Below are 24,892 nucleotides of genomic sequence, written 5' to 3'. Positions count from 1 at the left end.
TTATTTCATGTAACACTTGGGGCCTTTCTCAACAATCTGAAGTAGAAACTCAAGCATTGGATAAAGGAACTAAGAAACATGTCTAATAGAGACCTCACAGTTCTTAGTGGAGACCTCCACCCAAAACCCTTGGAATCTCTTCGCTGAGAATGCCTACTTTTAAAATACTTCCACTTCATGCTTACAGACTTATAAACTGTTACTAAATAACAGTTTTCACAGTTTCACAGCTGCCATGTATCAGGATTTGTTTGCTACAGTGAACTTTTAAAAAAACATAGGCTGTTTGTAATATTCTTTGTGCTCTAAGACCCAAGACTCACACATCAGCCAGGTTAGAAGAGATTTAGAAGTCTAATAAATCCTTCCCTGCTTTTCCGGCTCATGCATTATCTCATTCAATGGGGAGTGTGGGGGAAGGCCTGATTTATGTGTTTGCCAGTCCTGTCCACACCACCAAGGCTCTGGGGGAATTTTAGTTGCTGTTCCCTTTAACCGGATATAAATAGATTCCTTCAGTCAAGACCACAGTCAATATTTTTAACAAGTTTCTCTATAAATCTCTGTACAAAGAAGCAACATAATACCAAATCAGATTCTCTGGGGTTGTGATTTTTGTTTTTTTTTTGTTTTTTAACACATATCCAATCACATTTGAGTTTCAGGAAAACTTCTGTGATAAACATTTCAGTAGAAGGATACTTCTTAAGATTATTTACTTCTGATATAAGGACTCTAGACAAATGCAGCAGCGATGCTTGCCAACTGGTTTTACAGTCCTTTCTTGCTTATAAAATAGCTTGTAGCATTAAATCTTATATACAACAGTGAGCACAGGGTATACAAACATCCTTACTTTTCTATGGAGGGTAACTCACCATCCACAAAGTGACCTCAGATAGAAACCCAGATTCTTACTATACTAAATCTCCCATGTCATTTATTTCCTACATGACCCTCTTGGTCGCTGTGCTAGTTACTTCTTCATAGCTGTGATGAAAATACAGGAACAAAAGAAGAGAGGAAGGAGTCATTTTGGATCCTAGTTTCAGAGGCTTCTAGTCCCTCCAAAAGGCATGGGGAAAGTGTCTTACCAGTTAGGGGTGGTAAGAACATGTGGTGGTAAGGATTAAAGGTAAGAAGTGCTGCTTCTTGTGCCCCCCTTCTGAAGTCTCCCCCTAAGTTTTGCTGTGGGGGACATTTCATATTCTAATCTTCACAACGACCCATTGTCTACTCCACATCCTACAACTATTGTCTTAGTAATGGCAAGGGATTCGGTCCTGTTTAAAAATCTCTTGCATCTTCAGTTTTATCTCACTCAGCCAGCTTCCTCTAAGCTGTAAGAGAACTCTTTGTAAACTAAAACGTCTTAGTTAGATTTTCCATTGCTGTGAAAAGACACCGTGACTAAGACAATTCTTAGACAGGAAAACATTTCATTGGGGTGACGTGCTTACAGTTCAGAGATTCAGTGCATTATCATCGTAGTAGGACGTGACGATGTGCAGGCCGACGTGGTACTAGAGAGTTCGCTGAGAGTCCTACATCTTGCAGGCAACAGGATATGGTCTATTTCACTCGGCATGACTTGAACATACATGAGACCTTAAAGCCTGCCTCCACAATGACACACTTCCTCCAACAAGGCTCCTCCTACTCCAGCAAGACCATGTCCCCTAATAGTGCCATTTTCTTTCCCACCACCATAATTACATAGTATGTAACTATGTATACATACATAGTATATAGCTTCCCTGAGTGATAATTTGTAAGGTAGACAAATATCTCTGAAATCTGGCTGCCATTTTCCCTATCCTCATCTCACTGACACTAGTCAACATAGGCAAATGGTCTTGAACAGTCACCCAAAGTTACACAACAGGACAGGGTCCTTTCTATGTGTGCCTGCCATATTTCTTACTTCTTTCCTTTATCTTCTTCCTTCCCTCCTCACTTCCTTACTAAAATAAGTAGTATGCTGTTTGGTGCTAGTCAAGGCATTGAATGATCAACCTCTAATTTTACTAACTAGTTAGTGTTTATTGAGTTTTCTATGTTTTAAGCTAGGCTATGATCTTTATATTTATTACTGGAATATTTTTTAAAGAGCTCAAGGAGATAGACAGCATTATCTATACCTTTCTTTTATAAGTGAAAAATCAGTCTGAAGAGTAGCTAAGATACTTGTCCAAAATCTCCTAGTCAGTGAATCCATTCATGATATGTGTTCAGCCATACATTCCAAATGGAAATGTTCCCTTTAATATAATTTCATTTTAGCATCTTAATGTACCAAAACTTGTATTTTTTGCATACTGTATCTCTATCAGAATTATGTATGCCCTTTTGATTCCCAGATCCTTGGAAATGTTTCATTCACATTGATTTTCTAATTTTTTTATTTTTCTTTTTTTGTTTTTTGAGACAGGGTTTTTCTGTATTGTTTTGGAGCCTGTCCTGGAACTCACTCGGTAGACCAGGCTGGCCTGGAACATACAGAAATCTGCCTACCTCTGCCTGTCAAGTGTTGGGATTAAAGGCGTGTACCACCAGTGCCCGGCCACATTGGATTTCTTATGATGAGAATATAGGATGATATTTTTATTTTGTTTTTAAATCAGTATGTGATAGAACAATTATGACCAGATGAGAACAAATATTGCCTATTCATTTACAAACCAGCGAATTCAAAACTTGTTTTTTTGAGCAAAAGTGTCAGTAAATATTCCCTAAACAACAAATATTGCTTAACTAGATGTTATTATAATGATTGCTTTGCAACTACAGATTAATAATTTTTTATTTTTGAGGCAGAGTTAGTATAGCTCTGGCTGTCCTGGAACTAGCTCTAGAGACCATGCTGGCCTCAAACTCGCAGAGATCTGCTTGATTAAAGGCATGTGCCACCACTCCCCAGCCTTTTTTTTTCATGAAAGCTATGTGGAATTCAACCTTCCACTGCTGTGTTTCTGAACTTAGAGGATTCTCGTCATTGGTGCTGTGGTCACTTGTCTTACACAGTGTATAACAGTATAATATTGTATGGGCAATGAAGAATGCAACTCAATAAATAAACTAAGTAAAGTGTTGGCTTAATACCTGTGATAGAAAGACTTTTTACTTTAATTTTATAAGCATTTTGTTTGTAATCTAAGTAAAAAGAAAAAATTATAAAATATCTGTCACTTACCAGGCCAGCAGTGACAAATGTAGCTGCTAACAGTGTCTTCACAGGTAGCATTATTGTGACAGGGCTTTGACCAACAAAGAGGCATCAAGGTCTCACAGTGTGTCCCTGTGAATCCACTCCTTGTGCAGTCACAGTGGTAGCTAGATAGTAAATGAAAATTTCATGTCAACTCTTGGTCATCTTGAAACCAAACCTCTTTATTCTGTCTCTATTTGTCCATCATCCTGACCCCAATGGCATAGCCTTCATACTTACCTCAAAAGCACCATGGAATTATCTCTGTGGACCTGAATGGTTACGTGTTTCCATAACAACAGCTTATCATTATTGATTAAAAAAAAAAACAACAGTAAAGCTTCATGCAACATTATTTGGAAGGCAGTTTAATCAAGCGTAAATTGAAGACAAGTCATAAGATCATAGTGATGATTAAATATATAGATATATATAATATATATTTCATATATATATACATCTCATTCAGGGTACTAGGTTACTACTAAATGATATAGTAAATAGAATTATTAGTATTTTTGAAGTTAGCAGGTAATGATTTGCACCAAATAAGGTTATTATAAAATCTATTTTTTTACTCATTAGAAGCACTCTTAAGTATATTGTGATTATAGTGGTTGTTGCTTTTTGATCCCATGAATATTTTAGTTTCTCTAGTTCTAAAAATTCATTGGCTAAAACTACCTCACAGTGACAAAATTCAATCTGATGGGGTGAGTTGTTGAATTTCTACTTAAGGAAACTCTTAATTTAGGTGATGTCTCCTCAAGGATTTAGTGTTATGAAAATTAAAGTGGATCTGCACACTTAGGTGAAATAGAAAGGGTGTTTAGAGGGGATGCTCCAACCATAGAACACTTATAAACCATCCCCTGTGACTGCGTATATTTATCACCGGTGTAGATATTGGATCATTTAAGGAGCTAGAAATGGCAGATTGCAAGGGACATAGTCTCAAATAGTTATGAAAAATCTATTCAGGGTTTTTGCTTAATTGAAAATAATAAAAAAAATAGGGCCAGATAGGTGACCCAATACATGAAGTCTCTAGCTGTGCAAGCCTGGGGTCCTGAGTTCAATTCCCAAACCCACATAATGTAGAAGGAGAAAATCAGCTTCATGGAGTTGTCGTTCCCAGATCTCCACATGTGTCCAGTGACACAGGCAACTACCCTAACACACACACACACACACACTCACACACACTTACACACACACTCACACGCACACACACGCACACACACAATAATAATAATGATAATAATAATAACAAGAAGAAGCAGAAGAAGAAGAAGAAGAAGCAGCAGAAGAAGAAGAAGAAGAAGAAGAAGAAGAAGAAGAAGAAGAAGAAGAAGAAGAAGAAGAAGAAGAAGAAGAAAGAAGGCTGGAGAGATAGTTCAGTGGTTTAGAGCATGTACTGCTCTTCCAAAGGTCTGGAGTTTGATTCTCAGTACCTACATCAGGTGGCTCACGCCTGCCCATAACTCCAGCTTCAGGGAATGTGACATCTCTGACCTCCTTAAATACCTGCACCCATGTGCACATTCTCTCAACACACATATACATACACTTAACTAAGAATAAATAAATAAAAGAAAAAGTATGCCACCTGAAATATAACCCTAAATAAGCTGTTAAAAATAATAATTTACTCTGTGTGGGACAGCAGAGACACATGTCCTATATTAAAGGAGCATCACTAAGTTTGGAAGTTCCTTTGATATGAAAACATCGAACTTCCCACAGGATTTACTGTTTAAAATGAACTGAAACCACATTGGTTGGTCCTCACGAAAATTAGGTATTAGGAGATATCACAGTAAATGATGGAATGAGTCATGACACCTTTACTATAAGAGAACAGAAGGTACAAGTTTCCATCCTGTGAACCCAAACCGTTGTGATGTCTGCCTTGATGCATTCTAGAGAGAACAGTGCACACTGCAGAGAGTTTCCATTCCCTTGGAAGTTTCAGTCATTCTAATCTCCCCATCTCTGTGGTGTCCGGTTAGCTGTTGCCAGGAGTATAGACTCCCACAACAGGTTCATTACTTTGTTGCAAGAAATAGCCAAATCAAGACATAGAGTATGATTTAAAATTGTGTTTCATATTTTTGAAAAGAAAGGTTCAATCTCACTGCTCTATTTAAAATCTCATTATCTTATTAAATAACTTATGGATGTATTTGAAACACACATGCCTTTCATTACATTCATTTTGAGTTTTAGTCATTTTGAAATTAGATTTGAAGTAAGTTATGGCTTTTTTTGTGTGTGCTATTGGGATTGAACCCGTGGCCTTGCACACACTACGCTTGTACTCTACCACTGAGTTAAATCCTCAGCCCTGTGTCTGATTTATTAAAAAGAGGAAAATGATTTTATTTCTACTCTTACAAGAAGTTAATGATGTGAACTCAAGGGAGCATCTAACATCTCTATACTTCAGATTCCTTATTACAATTAAGGAGCCATATATATTATAGTTTGGGAATAGTAATGCTCACTGTGCTTCCCACAGGGCTGCTATCAAATGAGGGAATTCTAAGTTCAATGCTATTAAACATTGTTCTGCACTTGACAATTCAGTATTCATAGTTTAAGCGAGTCTGAGAATGTTTCTTACAGGGATATATTATTTGATGTGAACTCAGCTATTGCTATACAAATTAATTATATTTATCACATGAAGGTATAATGTAGTGTTGCCCTTTTCCTCCAAAACCAATGAGAGACTCATATTTGGAGGAGAATTGAGTTATACTTTCTAATAATTATGCTTTCTCAAATAAATTCACCCAATTCCCAAAACCCTTGGAAAGCCAAGATATATCAGTTTAATATCATTGCTCTTGCAGCCATATTTACAGACATCTTCTAAAGGATTCATTTTTTCCATTTGATTTTCATAAATATAAACCTTATGTTCACAATTTTAAGAGTTGACATCATATTCTTTTGCATCTTTCTTATCTATAACAGGTTCATGACATGGAGTTTAGATGTTGGCACTTTTCTATGATAAATGTGGTTCTCAATCATTGCAAGAGTGCCTTGGAAAACTTTCACTCAGGAAAGATGTCCCCCCAATGTTTCTTTTTTTCTTTTGGTAAAATTGAATGTTGTAACTTTTCATTACTTGATGTCACTTGCGATGCAAATGGAGGCTATGAGAACTTGAAATTCACCACAGTTGCTCTTGTGCTTGGTCTCTGTAAGCCATCACTCATCTATAGAAGACTTACCTGTTTCCTCCATCCATGCACAGACCTCCATGGAGACATGGGTGACTGGCACATTCATCAAAGTCGAATTCACAGTGATCTCCAAGGAATCCAGGTGCACAGTCACAGAAGTAAGCCCCAAGAGCATCCTGACACGTAGCACCATGTAGACAGGGCTGGGATTCACATTCATCAATTTCCAACTCACAGTTCACACCTTTGAGAGAAGCCAGCGCAGGAAGCCAGAAAAGTTTTAGCAAAGTGAAAATATTTTAGCTGCTTGGCAATACTTTATTTACTAAAGCACTCATCAAATGTTATGTTACCCAAAATAATTTTCCTCCTCTCCTCTAATTGCTATTAACTCTGTGTGCTTGTGGGAAGTTGCAGAGAGCAGAGCAGCTGTCTCTGCAAAGACTGCTGCCTACAACAGCTTGTGTCTTTTTTTGTCTGTGGAAACAAATAAGTTATTTTTAGAAAAAAGTTATTGTTAACTCTACTTTTGTTGGAATACTAAAATGTGCTGTTAGTTTTTTTCATTATTTTGAAACACTTAGTTTGGTTAGGCTGTGTAAAGGCTCAGGCAGGCTGGGCTGATGTCTTAGCAGAGAAAATCACTGGCTGTGTATTCTGGTTGATTTGTATGGAGACTTTAAGAGCAGAGAAAAGGACTGTCTGTGCTTGCCTGTCCTTGGTGAGTGTGACTCTAATCCAGGATAGCAAATCATGCACTAAAACACTGAGACACTCCAAAGTGCCTCAGAGGTAGTACTAAGCTTGATTTTATTTTATTTTCTTGATCAAAAATGCAGTAGCAGGTATACTATTTATGACTGTCACTGGATTCTGCAAATGCGCAAATTAAAAAGTTACCAGTATTTAAAATTTGGCTTGTTTTTTTGTTTTATTTTTTTTGAGAAGAAAGCACTCTATCAGTAAAAATAGAAAGTTGTCTAATAGCGTTAGAACCACCCTCATTTACTATTCCTTTTGTGACCCTCAGCATTCATCATCTGGTATCCCTAACCATCTTATCTCTTCATCATTTCTTATGTGATCCCTAAAAATATACATCTTATTATGTCAATATTTGCAAGAAGTTTTTAAATAGGTTCTCCCAACATCTCCAGAATAGAGTTTCTTTACAATTCTGTCACAGCTTCTGACAGATGGGAGTTCCCACTGTGTGTGCTTGCAATGAGGTGATCTGTCCCGACATGGATGTGCCCCTTACTAGCAATGCCTCATTCATCACTCCCCACTTCCAAAGAATTGGTTTGAGTGGAACATAATTCTGGAAGCTACACATAATTGCTTACTTAAGCCCCCTCACCATCTCCTCAAAATGCCATGTAATATTAATGCATTTGATATTATACTTACAGTTCACCTACAGAATGGTGAACTCTTAGATGTAAGCATTTGTTATTTTCTGTGGCATTGGTATATCTTATTGAACAAAGCATATGATCAATTAATTTTCAATGACTATTTGTTGCAACTGTGAGGTAATCCACTTCTTTCCATGAACCAGGGCAGAATTTCTAGGTGCTCTAGTAAAGCTGGGTCTATTGTCCCACAGGAACAGTCAATTTATGGCTTTCACAAACATTTAAAAACAAATCATGTTTTTTCAAAGACTGTCCTAAACTTCTGATGCACATTTGAGATATTTGTCCCTTATTATGTATGCTCTGACAGTTGGATATCTTTGTCATCATTCTGTGTCACTAGATAATAAACATCATATGCTATCAGGGTGGAGCAGGTCTCACACAAGCTGCTGTCCTCATCACTCACTGCAGCAGGCAGAGAGCCACAGGACACATGAAAGGTGGCCATGACAACCCACCCTGAACATCTTGCTCATTATCTGTATAGCCCATGCTCTGGAAATTGTTGTGCTCTAGGTTTACCATCCAATCCTAAATTTCAGATTCCACATAATGTGTGTTATCCCAATGTATTCTATGTTTATTTAGAGTAAGAAGTATGCTTGATACTTATGGGTTCCTTGTGTAGATTCATTGTACAGTTATTAATGCATGTCTGTGACTTGAAAGTCTGTGCATAGAGTGCAGGTAGCTCTTAGTTCTGTTACTGCTATGAACAGTTTGGTCTACCCTCACACACACATGCAACAACAAAGTTTTAACCAAAAATGCAAGTAAAAGTCCTTTCTTAGCTACAGGTCCTTTGTCTCATTCACTTGTTTTATTGTCTTAGCTAAGACTTCAAACTCTATGCTGAACAAGAGAGTGGAAGTTGACATCAGAGAGTTCTCAAAAGATGAAATAAAATGGCTAAGAAATCTTTTTTATTTATAAACAATCTTATTTTGAATATCAATACCAGTTTCTTCTCCCTCCCATTCTTCCATCCCCCATCCACTCCCCAGGAAGGTTGATGCCATCCATGAAGGATCATCAAAGTCTGTCATATCATTTGGGGGAGGACCTAGGCCCTCCCCCATGTATCTAGGCTGAGAGAGTAGCCCTCTATGGGGGAATGGGCTCCCAAGTTCATTTGTGCGTTAGGGATAAATACTAGTTCCACTGTCAGAGATCCCATAAACGGTGCAGGCCTCCTAAGAAAAATTTTAAAAAATATTTAACATCTTTATCCATCATGGAAATTCAAATTAAAACTAACTTGAGATTTCATCTAAACACAGTCAGAATGGCTGATTACAAAATGATAACAAATGCTAGAGTGAGTATCAGGAAAGGGTAGTAGTTATTCACTGATGGTGGGTGTACAAAATGGTACGGCTTCCTTAGAAATCAGTATGTGGAATCTCCAGAAAGACAGAGATAGATCTACTTTATGATTCAACTGTATCACTCTTGGGCATATACTCAAGGAACTCCCCATTATAGTATAGAAATATCCTCTCATCAATGTTAATGGCTATTATGCTCATAATAACCAGGAAATGAAAACAGCTTAGATTCCCACCAACTGATGAATGGATAATGAAGAATGTAGCATGTTTACATAGTAGGATATCATCTAGCTATTAAGAAAGAGGGAATCATGAAATTCACATGTAAATAGATAGAACTGGAAATGATCATTATGAGTTAGGTAACAGAGACCCAGAACAATAAACTTTGAATGTTTCCCTTCATTTATTGGTATTATGTTTGGATACTCAGATTAGCATATCTAATATGGACTATCCATGGAGGTCAGGAAATTAGTAAGCAGCAATGATGGTAAGATACTGTTGCTGAAGACACCACATATTCGAGTTGTACACTATGGAGAAATCGAGATGGAAATGACCTGCAAGCTTCATTTCTAATGCATAGCTTTCATAGCAATTGAATGTGCTATGCTTGCTGTAAGAGAAGAGTCAGCAACAGCAATACCCAACTGAGATCTCTACAAGCTACAATAATGAGGGGCCTGATAAGACATGTCCATGGGTACAGCAGTGGTATGGATGTCATGGGAGTAACCAATTGCTTTTGTGTGATTGCTTAGTTACTTTTCTTGTTTCTGTGACGAAACTAAAAAAAGCAACTTATGTTCAAGGGTCCAGCCTCTCATGGTGGAAGAAGCTTGAGGTGATTGGCACATTATATATGCAGTCCAGAAGCAAAGAGTGCTAACATATTGAGTTCAGTTAGCCTTGTCTTCTTTTATGGCATCCAGGACTCAAATCCAGAAAATAGTGTCACTCAGTTTTATAGTGTATCTCCCATCTCAATTCCATTAGACAATATATTCCCTCATAACATGATCAGAGGATAATCTGATCAAAACAATCCACGAATGGCATGTCTGGAAGCTTGTCTCTAGGTGATCTCAGATCCCGTCAAATTGACACTTTACCAGCAACATGTGGGAATTTGTGACTAGTACGTCTTGAGTCTCATCTCAGATCTATGGAATCAGAATCTGTATTTCCATGCCAAGTTCTTCAGGTGAGTTAGATTCATGCTAAAGTTTGAGAGCCATTGGTACGCATTATAAGTTCATTAAGTTGGAAAATTTCAATACATGTTTTTATTAGAGGCATCAAATGTTCCCTAGATAAAATAGGTGGGGAATATTCTGTCTTTGAAAAATAGTAAGTGAGCCTTGTTCCTAGTTACTGTCATGACTGCCTTTTCCTTTTATGCCCACAATAACTCTTCTAGGTGAGAGTCTAAACTATGAACTAAGTCCAGTTTTAAAAATATAGTACTTGGGATTATAGATAAAAACTACGAATTGCACAGACATTTACCTGGGTGCCATGAATCCAGACTCACGTCTTCATGCTTGCTCTCGCAGGCACTTTACCAGCTGAGCCTTAGCTCTTCACTGGAAATTTCAGTACAATTTTTACTCAATTCTTATTATTCAAATGTTTTATTATCTAATTGGCCTTTCCCTGCCCTGCTACAATGTGGCTTTCTAATATAGTGAGCATCTTAATGGAAAAGGTATACACTATTAATCTGGTCAGTTTTAAGGAAGACCTCAATTATATAAGCATTCGTTACATAAACTTGAACTAAAACCAGACACATGCTCCAAACCAAAGTCCTTTTCGCTAAAGAAAGCTTTAAGTACTTTCTTTGAGCTTCAACTGTAGATGTCGCTTATGCAAACACACTCTCACCTAAAGCTTCAGTTTGGCTCTGGCTCAGCTCGTTTTTTGCAGCCAATGAATCACAGCTCATGAAGTGCAGTAGAGGGCACCGAGGATTCACACAGTGTGAACCCTCTCCACATGCTGTGACTCTTTTCCCCGTCCTACCTCTCTGTCTTTTAAAATTTATTTCCTATCTTCGCTTTGCTGCTCACAAGCACACAGGCTTTTTCCACCCTGTAAACCCAGTTCTTTATGATCACTCTAAATCCACATGTGGTACACAGCAGCTGGGTCACTGTAACGGTTTCCAAGATTCATTAGCAAATCGAGGTAGAGTCAGGGAACTCAATAGCATCCATGCCATTGTTCACACTCTTCTTTTTCCCTCATCAACTTTGGCTTTCCCCTTGATCCTACCTGTCTTCTCTGGGATTTTTAGAAACTGGTCTAAACTGCTACAAACATCCGTATTGATGGGCTAGCTATGAAGTAAACCAACAACAAAAGTCTCTAAATTAAGTTCGTATGATTTTAAGTTCCTATAATTTCTGGCTCCCATCCCTAGATATTCTTAGAATTATCAATTAAATTTGACCCTCTGAAGGTAGGGTCTGAACATTTCTGTTCCACATCTCTGGGTAATTGGTGTTCAGGGATGAGAGCCAAGACAGGCTACCAGAACACAGTCTACAATACTTCTGTAAGTGGTGGATGAACCAATGAACCTTTGACTGTGTCCATGGAGCTGAGAAAATCTAGCTGACTATGCATAGTCTTGATTCTTATGGCCTTATGTGTATTTGATATATGTTCTATTGTATAATTACATTTTAAATGTGGCTCATAAGAGGCTGTTATAAAATTTTGCCTGGTTGCTTAGAAAACAAGTGAAAAATATAGCCTTATGGGAACAAAATCATTTTACCAGTGGACTTGCTATATTTAGGCATTTTGCCAGGGAAAGAATATTGGCTGTTTTTGAGCCCAGAAGAGACATCAGGTAACAAACAGTACAAAAGAACTAATTGAAGAGAGAAGTGCATTGTTGGTAAAACTGCAATCATTTTCATATTTTGAAAACACCCTTGACATTCTTTATGTCTAAGTTTAGGCTACAGAAAAGATTTCAAATTAGTGTTCAGTCCTAAATAGGTCATTTATCCCATCACTTCTAATGTTCAGGGAACATTTAGAAGACAGGTCAGAAAGCAAATAATTTCTGGAAGATAAGGAGAAAGGTTGCAAAATGCCACCTTCTGAGTAACACACAGCCATAGCCATTAGAATTGCAGACTCACAGTGGTTGGGAAAGCATGTACTGGGTCAGCAGCCAGGCAGGGACTCAGGTGGCCTTATGCCTCACTGCTGAACTGTTTGTTCCCAATAGAATCTGCAAGAATGTCATTTGTGTACCCACTAGCGACCCCACCAGGAGCCAATGAGTAATTGCATTCCAGTGTGCCCTGAGATGGCCCTGTTTACACTAAATTGGTCACAAGCCCAAACAAAACAGAAAGTCATGTATCCAGGCAGGGACCTGGGATGGAGAAAGGAGAAATGATAGGGATAGGTTAGAGATAAAAATGGGTGGTGGGAGAGGTTAGTTATAGACATATATGAAATTGTTAAAACATTGTGTTCCTTTTTTTAAAGGCAGAAAAGAATCAGTGAGTTTGTAAGCAATCAATGTGATGTTCCATTATCCTGTCTGTCTAAGAGATGGAGAAAGAACTGGCTTGCTGTCCTTTATCTGCTAGAGCACACATAAGCACTGGAACCTACCAATTTGTACCCTGCTTTCCTAATAGGCTGCATGAAGTATTGGGCTTTGGGCCATCGAGGGTAGGCCTGAGGCAGGGATAAAGAAATAGAAGGGACAGAAAATCAGAACTGTCTGTCCTGAAAGTGGCTCCATGAAGCCCATGGACTAGATCCAAGGGTATTTGTCACCTTATTTTCAATAGAAATACTTGTAAATTTTTATGGATGTAACATAATGTTTAAATATGTATATACATTGTAGACTGACTAAATCAAGCTAATCAGCACAAGTGTTCACTCTTTTTCTTTCTGTGATGAAAACACTTAAAATTCTTCTTACAGTTGGCTAAAATACACACTATCAAGTATAATTCTTATGCACTAGAACCCTAAAACTTATTTTCCTTACCTGCTGTCACCTTGAACTCATTTACCAACATCTCTTTCCTTAGGCATGCTCCACCTTCTACCAGTCTATGGCAGCCACCATTCAATACCCTATTCTTTGTGTCAGCTATTTTGGATTCTACATATGAGGTTGGCTCTTCGTGCCTGGCTTACTTCATTTAATGTAATGTCTTCTAGGCTCATCCAAAATGCTGCAAATGCAGAATGCATGCGACCAAGAAGACACATGAAACTATTTTCAACATTTCTGATCAGCAGAGGAATACAAACTGCGATACTATCTTACAACTGTATTATTGGCAGTGTTTAAAAACGATGAACAACAGTAAGTGCTGGTAAAGTTTTTGGGAAAGAGAACTCCATTTTGTTGGCATGTTATGAATTTTGGAAAACAATATGGACAATCCTCAAAAAACCTGAAAATTTGTTTACCATGTGATCTAGTGACCCCGCTACCGAATATATAGCTTTAAAAATGTATTTTAAAGAGATGCTTGCCTTCACTCATTCACTGAAGCACTATTCACGACAGCCAAGATACCATAGCAACCTAAGTATCCATCTACTATAGATAGGCTTTACTTAAATATTGTATCTATATACAAAGGAATACTTCTAAACATTTGTAAAGTCTGAATCTGAGCAAATGGTTATGTAGAGTTCCTACTGAAACTGCAATAGTGATGCTACACATCTGCTCACAAACTCCGTGACTTCACTAGGTTTTCAGTATTTAGCAAGCTTTCTATATAGCTATTAGTATCTTCTAGAACTTGGCCAGTTTCATAAGTGATTATATATATATAAGAAAGAGTAAGCCAATCATGTATTCAGGGTGCAGATATAATGGCACTTACCAGAATACTCTTGAGGGCAGACACAAGTGTATCTGCCTATCTCATTGAGGCACACAGCCTCATTCATGCAGGGATCAGAAACACATTCATCCACTTCCAAGTCACAATGCCTGCCTTGGTATCCAGGCACACAGAAGCAGGAGTAGCCATTGATTCCATCCTGGCACACAGCCCCATTGTGGCAAGGGCTGGACGCACATTCATTGTGATCTGTCTCACAGAACCTTCCAGCATATCCAGCAGGGCAGATACAGACAGGGTGCTCTGGGTCTTTATGGCAAGTGCCTCCATGTTGACAGGAGTTCCCTCCACAGGAATGGATGGCAGTTTCACAGGTTAGCCCACTGTACCCCAGAGGACATTGGCACAAGAAGCTCCTTTCTCCTGGAGTAGGCACACAAGTGCCATTTCCTTGGCAGGGACTGGACAAGCAAGGGTCTTTCACATCTTCACAGTCTTTGTCCAAATTTTTGCTTGTGTTTGAACAACAATTGTCTTGTGGGAAACCCTTGCACACAGAATTGTTTTGACAAGAATTTGAGAGGCACCTGGTATTGTTTTTATTGCAAAATGAATCTAAAAGGAAATACAAAATATCAAGATTAAGTTTACAAATGGTTGAGGGAAAAATTAAAGAACACTCTTTTCAAACATACTCATTATTGAAACCCATCGTTGGATATGTTCTAATGTTGAATTTTAATTCTTCATTTATCCAGAAGTTTTTTATACTTGTTAATAAGAAACTAAGACACAGGATCGGGAGATGCCCCAATCAGCAAAATTCTTGCCTTGCAAGCATGAAGATCCAAGTTCAATTTCCCAGAACCCATATCTAAAACTCAAGGTTTGAGGGCAAGAACTTACAATTCCAGCAATTGGGAGGTGGATCCTTGGGACTCACTGAACTCTCAACCTAGCCTAATCAATGAGTAGCAGGCCAATGAGAGACCTTGTCCCAAAAAAGGGTGGATAACACCTAAGGAATAACATCTGAGGTTGTCTTTGGCATTTACATGTGTGCACACATCCACACTTGCTCATATGCACATACATAAGTGCACAATGCAAACACACACATGCATATACATGCACACACGCAGGCAGGCACACATGAACAGGAAGCAAAAATGACTTCACCGCATTTCTTCTGCATCTTCCTTTCCTTGGGTCTAAGTGCAGTTGAATAATGAGAGTTAAATGCTGTTACTCCCTCCAACTACTCAGAATTGTGAGGCCTACCTTCTGTCATGAAAGGCTGTGGGAAATACTATATCACATACAAAGTCATTTGCAAATCCGCACCTTAACTGAAACATATATTTAGATGAATCCCATTTCTTGATTTTTGGCTAGCTGTTTAATCAGCATCACCATTGTATGGTTCAAAAACCAAGCATAGAAAAATTAAAAATAATAAAAATTCTGGCTGTCTAATGGGGTACATTGTGCTAAATACTCCAGGTCTTCACACATAGCATTTCTCAATCTTACAACACACAATAGCTACATACACTTCACAGACTGAAACAGATAATGTCCCACTGCAAATATACTGAAGCCCAGGATGCAGACTTCATCTTCCAGAAACCTTCACTGTTCTATGAATCCTTTTTGAAACGACAATTGAAATAATGGCCTCAAGAAGAGCAATAATTCTATGACTCTATTTAAGTTGATAGGATACATTTCTAGTTTAACATCTGAAACATTGCATGCTGGAGGATATATATAGAGCATCTTAGAACTCCCGAAAAGGCTCTGTTTGATGTTCCCTATAACACTTGGTAAAGGGATGCAGATCTCAGTTTGAAATCAGACTGAGGTATGTGATGAGACATTGTCATGTTTGTGTGTGCATACATGTGTGAGTGGGCATGCACACACACACATGCACACAGTAGAGGAAGTCATTTATAAATAAGAACTATATGGCTAATCACAATACAAATTTAATAGAAAGAGAGGAAAACATTTAAGATTCCAAATTTACTCTTTCACTTGATTTTCAGGAAGATTCTGGGGGGCCATGAATGAAAATGATGATGAAAGCAAGAAAGAAGACATTCATTCTAGGAAATCTTGTCAGAAATATAACAGGACAAAAACAAGCAGATTTTTACTAAAAAAGAAATCCCAACACCCCAGATGTGCCATCAGTATCAACATTAAGCAGAGCGGAAAGTGGAGCCTCATGAGGGATGTGTCAGAGAAGAAAAATGCAAATAAACAGACCAAGTGTAAAACTCAAAGTAACTTTTTCTGCTATCAATTTTGGGAGAATGCTAAAAGCTGTACAAGAAAGAAAATGAAATCAGTGTAGGTCAGTAAGGGAAATCAATACACAGACTGAAGAGAAAATAAAATTGCAACTTATGAGAATAACACTTTGCTATAAAATAATATAAAGCTGTAACTGATTTTGGGAGCAATAGGTTATAGTGGGGTGTGTGTGTGAGAGAGAGAGAGAGAGAGAGAGAGAGAGAGAGAGAGAGAAGAGAAAGAAGAGAGAGAGAGAGAGAGAGAGAGAAGAGAAGAGAAAGAAGAGAGAGAGAATGACCTGATGAAGAATTAAATCAACTTTTGCCACAGAAGGACGCAATCTTTTTTTGTTTAGTTTTATGTTGCTTTTTTTTCCTTTGTTTTGAGGCAGGATCTCTCTACAGAGCCCTGGCCATTCAGGAACTCATTATGTAGACCAGGCTGGTCTCACAGAGAACCACCTGCCTCTACCTCTGGTGTGCAGGGCTTAAAGGTGTACACAACCATGCCCAGCTAGGATGCCAGTACTTTGTGTATGTAAAGATGAAAGAAACAGCCAGGAAATATAAATGAAGACAAAAAGAAATTGTTAGATGTGGCTCAAGGACTTTGCCCTGGAGTGTGCAATTCTGGCATGAGAAGCAGATACATGCTTCATCATAGCCCTGGGGATTCTGAAGGGATTACTGAAATACATTTGATAAAATATTTACAAAGCAAAGTAGGTGGATTTAAATACAGTCCACACCCTGTCTCCCATTTTCTATTTCTCTGTACACTGTAATACCCTTTAGTGAGGCTACCAGCCACACATTTTGCTCTCCTTGTGCCTGGTACCACTGACACTGTCTACCATGTAGGTTTGTGGATGTGTCCTTAGATGCTAACAGTACAGATGCAGTTCAGCATACATGTACTGACTAATGAGAACATTATCTGTCAGAAAGAAAATTCTGTTCTTCTAATTTAGAAAATATTTTCAATTTACTACATTTTATTTGGCATGATCTCACCTAGGCAACCCTCAGACTTGAACTCTTGGGGATAATAAACATGTGTCACCATGATTGGCTAACCTAACACTTTCTTGAGATGGACAAATTGATTAAATTGTTAAATAAGCAGCTAAGGAAACACAACTAAAGCACAAACTTATGATGAGTGTTTATGACCTAAGGATCATGGCCATTCCAACTTTTCCACGAATCTTGGTGAAAAAAGTCACCCACATTTGCCCGGCACACTACATTCTCTCAGTGAAAATGAAAAGAGTTTTAATAATTATTATGCTTTAGAGTCAGACTTATTAATAAGATTTAAATTCATCACTGGGATTTAGTTCCTTGGAAAATGGGTGTAGGGAATTTGACTTTCATAATAGCTTTCTAACTGAGAGTAGGAAACTTCACTGCGTGGTTAATGTTCAGAACAAGACAGAGGCTACAGCATCCTTTCCTTGCAGTGAAGTTCGCCATCTACTGACGCTCTTAAATTCCTCATCGGGGAGATTTAAACTCCCCTTTCTTCCTTCCTTTCTTTTCCTGTCCCCCTAAGAGCAGCAGAATTCCTTCAAGGAAAATGTCCTGAGTGATGCGGGGGGACACATCAGCAGCAGGCCTGGTCCAATCGAGGCACCGACAGGGCCCTGCTGCCGGTCCAACAGGACATTCCCCTCTTCCTTGGAGATGCCCTTCAGGAGCCCCGAGGGCTGACAACAACGGCAGAAGGGCGGGAAGCATTTCTCATAGTTTTTACACGTAACTGTTTTTTGCATTTCCCACTTCCATTTTAAAATGAAATAATTACATTTGTTGAAAAGTAGGAATTAATTTCACCAGTTTTAAAGATATTAAAGACTCATACTTTTCTGCATGTGTGTCACTATATTATTCTGTATTTAAATTTATATGGAAAACAGGCACTATGACAATTTAGTTAATTGTGAGGTGGACCATATTTATTCACCTGGTGGAACAGGAACGAATCTTTCCAGGGGGGAACAGTTTATTTTTTCAGAGGTTGCTGTCGGCATCGTTTATTCTTTGGTCTATCCTGGTCTTCTGTCTACTTACCAAAGAAGCAGATAGCTGAATGCGTTTTGAACATTCAATTATCTGAAAATCATCAAGTTATTGCTTAACATCACCTCTTCATTAGGGTTTCTATTAACCAATAAAGAGCGGATGAAGCCAGGGGGACAGTGGGGCAGCACCCAGCCTGTCGCTGCCTGCACAGCTTCTGTCTCTTCGTCTGAGAAACTTGAGTAGGACAATTTGTCTCGTAGAGGTCTTCATGGAGATCACGTCATTAGATTTTAATCCTTGACAAACATACTAAGCACTAGATAAATGCTATAAATGAAGTTGTTATGATGACCTAACTAACCATACAGAGAACAAGATGTGTTGTGTTGGTCTCAGCACCTATTTATCCCAATACACACTCTTACACTTATTACCTGAGTCTGAATTTTGCAAGCTATGATTCTTTAATGATGTGTCTTTATACAAAGCATGCACATGTATATGACACCAACTATAATCACTACATGCAATTCATATGTAAAGACATAATGATTAATATGCATTATAAACATTTTCATTTAAGTATTCTGTTACTATCACTTTCTCAGTCTTAGGATTTCAGACTCTCTAATAATGTCTGCCATTCATTTTTATTGGTACTGAACTTAAGCATCAAATTCACTCTCTGTCATCAGAAAGATGGGAAGGGGGAATGTATGGAACTATTACATATAGTATTTGGGTCAAAATAGCAATTTTATTAATTGTCGATCTCAGTGTCTATGCTACTGGTGTTATGCTCAGGAAGCCGTCTTCTGTACCAATTCATTCAAGGGTACCTCCCACTTTCTCGTCTAACAGGTTTAGTGTGACTGGATTTATGTTGATGTCTTTAATTCATTTGGACTGAAATTTTGTGCATGGTGATAGACATGCATCTATCTGCAGTCTTCTACATATCAGCATCCAGTTATGCCAGCACCATTTGTTGAAGATGCCTTCTTTTTTCCATTGTATAATTTTGGCTTCTTTGTCAAAAACCAAGTGTTCATATGTGTATAGGATAATATCAGGGTTTTCTATTAGATTCCATTGGTCTACCTGTCTATTTTTGTGCCAATACCAAGCTGTTTTCAGGACTATAGCTCTATAACAGAGCTTGAAGTCATGGATGGTGATGGCTCTGGACATTGCCTTGTTGAACAGGGTGGTTTTGGCTATCATGGGACCTGCTGAAGCTGAGAAGCCTCTGCAAGGCAAAAGACACAGTCAACAAGACAAAAAGGCAGCCCACAGAATAGGAAAAAATATTCACTAATCCCACATCTGATAGAAGGCTGATCTTCAAAATCTACAAAGAGCTCAAGAAGCAAGTCTCCAAAGCACCAAAGGATCCAATCAAAAAGTAGGGGACTGAATTAAATGGAGATGCCAGCATGAGACTGATCCAGACCCCCTGAATTTGGGTGTCAGTGAGGAGACTCAGGAAATCTATGTGGTTTTTGGGTAGTAGATCAGTATTTATCCCTGGCACACAAATGGACTTTGGGGACCCATCCCACAATGAGGGATGCTTCTTCAGTCTGGACATTTTGGAGAGGGCCTGGGTCCCCCTAGGAAAGAAATGACAGACTCTAGAGATCCCCCATGGAGGGCCTTACCCTCCCTGGGGAATGGAGTGGGAATTGGGTGAAGTGCTGGGGGGGGGCTGGGGAGAGGGAGTGGACATGGAGGGGAGGGAGAGGGAGCAGGGACTGACATGGGAAGCAATCTTGTTTCTAATTTAAATATATAATAAAGATGTGTAAAAATACAAACAAAAAATAACAATTTTAATGTGGGTATATTTAGCCAAAGTAAACTCCCCACTACTGTTTCAGTATTATATGCCCAATTATTTGGGTTCACATTGCTCAGAGGCATAAGTTTTACCTGGATTTATATATTTATTTTTGTTTTTCTCAGACTAGTGGGAAATGGCCAAGGACTTAGAGAACTCATTTATAAGGGATGTGCTAGCTTTGGTGTGGAGTAACTTTTGAAAATATGACAAGGCAGTGCTTTCTGTTTTAATTTTATTTCACATTTAACCACGCCAAATGTGAAAATAAATACAGGATTTATGGTTCCAAAATATGATTATACCAATAGCACTCAATCAATGGTTCCTGGTGTTTTATAGAGAAGATTAAATATTTACTAATGAGATGCTGTTAAAATAAACTAAGAGATGTGTGTTGGCAGAATCAAGACCAAATCAACAGGTCTAAGCATTTTTATTTATGAAAATGAGGGCATTTTCTGAATTCCCCTTAGTCTGGCTTTCTGCAGAGCATGAAATTCTATTCTAAGCCTAGGCTGGCTAGCGTTTGGTACAGGAGAGAAACATATTTTTATTCAAGACATAGTCAAAATGGCTTGCACATGGTAGGTAGTGAACAGAAAACTATTGAATAATGAATGAGGGAGCAAAAATAGCTGAATTCTCATTTAAGTCTTGTATGAAATTCTTACTTTGACCTCTTTTGGTAAAATCAAGCAGAACAAATCACCAGTTAAATCAGTCACTTTGATCCACTGTATGACATAATCCACATGGAACAGTTAAACTAAGACAATCCCTTCTCCCGTGTGTCTGCTGCATAGACAAAGCTAGGCATTCACTGTCATACATGCAGTTATTTCTGTGCATGTGGTCCCAGATACCAAATCAAGGCCATTATAATACAACAGGAAGAGGACAAACACATGGATAGCTAGCTAGATTCAAATTTTGGTTCAACTAACTTTCATCTCTGTGACTCTAGGAAAAGGATCATCACTAAGACCCAGTTTCCATACTTTTAATAGGGATAACTCACAGTTATGTGCATGGCAGGTGAGCACACTGGTTTTGTATCCTAAGTTTCCATTTAGGCTCTGCTACTTACTGATCTCTTTGGGTTTGGTCATGAAAACACAAATGAGCCTTAAGTTTCATTTGCATAAAATGGTACTATCCCATAGAATCATTGTAATGACTAAAACAATTATCAAATACCTAACAGTGCTTGGCACGAATAAGCATTGTCAGTTATTGGTATTTTTGCTGTTCTTATCATCAGGAACAGAATTAATGATATACATAAAGTTCCTTGAAAAAAGTCAGGCTTTAGATAGCTTTTAACCAATACTATTTGCTTTCCATGGTTGATTCCAAACCCAAACTCCTTAGGAGCCCTCTGTTAACCAGGGAAGTTCAATTTACATAGTTGGTGCTTGATTAAACTCTCTTCAGTGAATAAATTCAAGAAAGGTGACTTTACAATATTGAAAAGAACATACTGTGTCTTTAGAGTTCTACGAATTACAGGTTTGTTGCCATCAATACCCAATGAAAAGCAAATGGCATACTTTATCTAGGTAGAGTCTCACACCTCCATACTTGACTACAGTTAACTCTCAGGCAAACCCTGATGTGCAACTTCCTTGCTCCAGCTGAGGAGACCATGGCCACAGTTCACTGATATCACATGAACCTCCACGTCTGTGTTTTATTATCACTTCTTTAACAGTGTCCATGTCTTTTTGCAAAACTTTCCTATGAATGTAGTTTGAATATCTTGAGTAAGATAAGCATTTTGCTAGATGTTTTGTATATACTTTCTGACTGTTACCACCACCATAGATGGAATTTAGTCCCTTTCAATTAAAAGATATAAAGATCCCCTATGCAACAAATGCATCTAAACTCACCACTGTATAGCCTGCACACCTTAGAGTAGGGTTGGATTGGGTCTCTGCCATTACAGCTTGGGTAGCGCATCACATGCTTCTTGCCTCTGGCTGCAATCTTGCACACCACACAGGAAGTGTCTTCCTTCTTCTATCAGCCTCAGAAAATGACTTGTGAATTGTCATGATTGCCTTTTAGTAATTGTCAGTCACTGAACATTTTTGTGGGGTTTCAACATATTTCTTTGCCATTTATAATCAATCAGTCTTAGGCCCCGAAATTATTATAACCAGTGTATACTTTAATAATGGAATTTTACTTGGTAGAATAGACTTGCACTTTATTATAGCCATTGCTTCTAGTAAACCAAAATGTAGATTCTCACTGAATAACTAAAATATCCTAAAAAAAAGAACAAACTTTCCTCAGTGTATAAAACTCTGATTTAAGAAGTGATCTGCAGACACAGCTACAAATTGTCCTCTTTTGCAAAGCAATAGTCAGAAAAGCTTAGCAACACTGGCTTGGCTCCAGAAAGAGATGTGCAGTTTTTGAATTTACTGTTACAGTATTATCTGTATGCTAAGTAAATTTACTGTATATAATTAAGACTGAAGAAAACACTAGACATAATTGGTACAACATACTGAAATCAGCCTTTCGAAGTCTAAGAAGTCCTTTTAAACACTAAAATAGTATTGACAATCAACAGAAACTTCAGAAAATATACATATATAGAAGTGTTAAGAGAAGCTTTTTCCTTGAGAGAAGCCTTCCCGCCAGCCTGGTTCTAGAGCCGAATCAGTCCCAAATAAACACACAGGAGGCTATATTAATTATGAAGCTGTTGGCCTTGCTTGTTTCTTACTGGCTAGCTCTGACTTAAGTATTTACCCCATAATTGTTAATCTAAGTATTTCTCTTACCGGAGAATAGTTCCGGGCTTCCTACCCCATGGCGGTTACATCTCGACTTCCTGTGTTTCCTCCTTCCCAGAGTCCTCCTGGACTCCTAGTCCCACTTATCTAGATTCCCTATTGGCCAGACAGTGCTTTATTGGCAAATGCACAGGACTTCCCCAACATAGAAGGAATTCTAACAGAGTGATGCCATAGTAGGGAAGATGCTGTTCCCAGATACCATAGGCTCTCAAATCACAATCCCAGTGCCAGGAACAGACTACCTTGCTTTAGGTCGTTGCTAATGGGCACCCGTAGACCACTGACACTACAATCTATTGTGTTCCTCTTGGTTACCCTCCTGGACTTGATAGTAAGTAAGACCTGATCGCTGAAGACAGTGCATATTTAAGGCATAGAACATGGATAAATCAAGCTGGTATCAACCTGAAAGTTTCATCTCTACTGACAAGCATTCACAGTGCCAGAGGGTTCTATTTACACTACAGGAGTCAGGAATATTCAACAATAAAACTAATCTGTTATCACTGTGAGCTACAATAGTAATTGGCCTGGCAAGATATGCCACTGCTGAAGTAGTGACATGGATGCCACAGGAGTAAAATGTGTTTTTATTGTATCAAAACCACCCACAATATAGAACTCTTGTCTAGTGCTCTATCTGGCCTATGCTATATACCTCAGAGGAGAGTCTAATACTATTATTCTGTCAAATGACTATAGTATTAGACAGGCCTCAAGCTATTATCTTTATACCCACAGACAAATGCATTGCTCAAGCCTCATCAGAAAAACTCCTTTTTGTAGTGGATGGAGATGAATAGTGAGACCCACAAATGGTTGTTGTGCAAAGAGTAAGACACTGAGGAGTGGTCAGCTCTAAATCAGTTATCTACATCATGCCTACCCCCACCACACAAGGCTCAGGGATCATGGGAGTGGGAAGACTTAAAGACAAGAAGCAGTGATCATCTACAACAAAACAGTGTTTGCTAGGCAGGACCATCGCACACACGAACTCACAGCAACTGTAGATGCACAAGCAAGACCAGAACCTGATCAAGCCAGCCAAAATCCCAGCACGGAGTCAAGATGTCTAGCTGAAAAGCTATAGCTAACTGATGGCTTTGGGGAAGGGAGAGGAAATTTTATGGTCCCAGAAAGGTTACCTATGCTCCAGTAGATGGTTCTGCACCGAGACATATCAGGCAGCACTATGTAAACAGAACAGACTTTTTAAAAAAAAAAAAAAGAGAGAGCACATGACAATAGAAGAGAAAGTGGTAATGAGGATACAAATTAGAGGGGAGGAAACACCATTCACATGCATAAAAAATCCTGAAAAACGGAGTCACCATCATAAAAACGCATTGATGTTATCGTTGACATGTCTCTACATTTTTGGTTCCTCAGGATTAATGCATAACCCTATAATTTCATTTTCTTTCTTTGGAAAGATTATGGGATATAGAAATGTTATAGTCATCTTATAAATGTGTACGTTTCGGGAATGTCAAACAACTTCACTGGTTTAATGGATCTTATATGTAACAGAACAGAATGCCAAGGGACTTCAAGACATTTATCTGGGAAAAAAAACAAAGTCGAATAAAGAAGAAAGAACCAGGAAAAGAAACACTGAAAAGGTTATTTCAAGCCATTCTTCCCAAGCATCAGAATACATCTGAAGCACAGCAAACATTGTTTGGCCGCAGCTTCAGCACATTTGGGTTGAAGCCTGACATTTGCTTTCCTAGGAAACTCCCAGCTGCTCCTGTTGGCCCAGGACTACACGGAAATAGCCTGTGTTTGTACCAGCTCAGCCTCACAGAAGCTGAGTGGGAGCCACGTACGCAGTGAGTGTTCTACTAACGCCATTACAAACAAAACACAAAGCTGCAGAAAGGGTTCAGAGGATGAAGGCA

The 24,892-nt window shown here is 38.5% G+C and overlaps 1 protein-coding gene across 1 annotated transcript in view; it reads right to left on the bottom strand.

Annotated features, from left to right (window-relative positions):
* Crb1 (crumbs cell polarity complex component 1) overlaps positions 1-21,318 on the bottom strand; it is a 140,608-nt gene extending 119,290 nt beyond the window's left edge. Inside the window, exons 1-5 of the mRNA XM_005073446.2 lie at positions 21,291-21,318; positions 15,748-15,786; positions 14,047-14,622; positions 6,454-6,649; positions 3,194-3,333 (exon numbers count right to left, since the gene is read on the bottom strand). Coding sequence (XP_005073503.1) covers positions 3,194-3,333; positions 6,454-6,649; positions 14,047-14,622; positions 15,748-15,786; positions 21,291-21,318 — 979 coding nt within the window. The remainder of the gene's footprint in view (positions 1-3,193; positions 3,334-6,453; positions 6,650-14,046; positions 14,623-15,747; positions 15,787-21,290) is intronic.
* Positions 21,319-24,892: the final 3,574 nt, after the last annotated feature.

Source organism: Mesocricetus auratus, unplaced genomic scaffold (genome assembly GCF_017639785.1).
Source record: "Mesocricetus auratus isolate SY011 unplaced genomic scaffold, BCM_Maur_2.0 Super-Scaffold_100676, whole genome shotgun sequence".
Classification (NCBI taxonomy): domain Eukaryota; kingdom Metazoa; phylum Chordata; class Mammalia; order Rodentia; family Cricetidae; genus Mesocricetus; species Mesocricetus auratus.
Note: the sequence above shows the minus strand (reverse complement) of the source record. Positions and strands in the feature narration are given on the sequence as shown.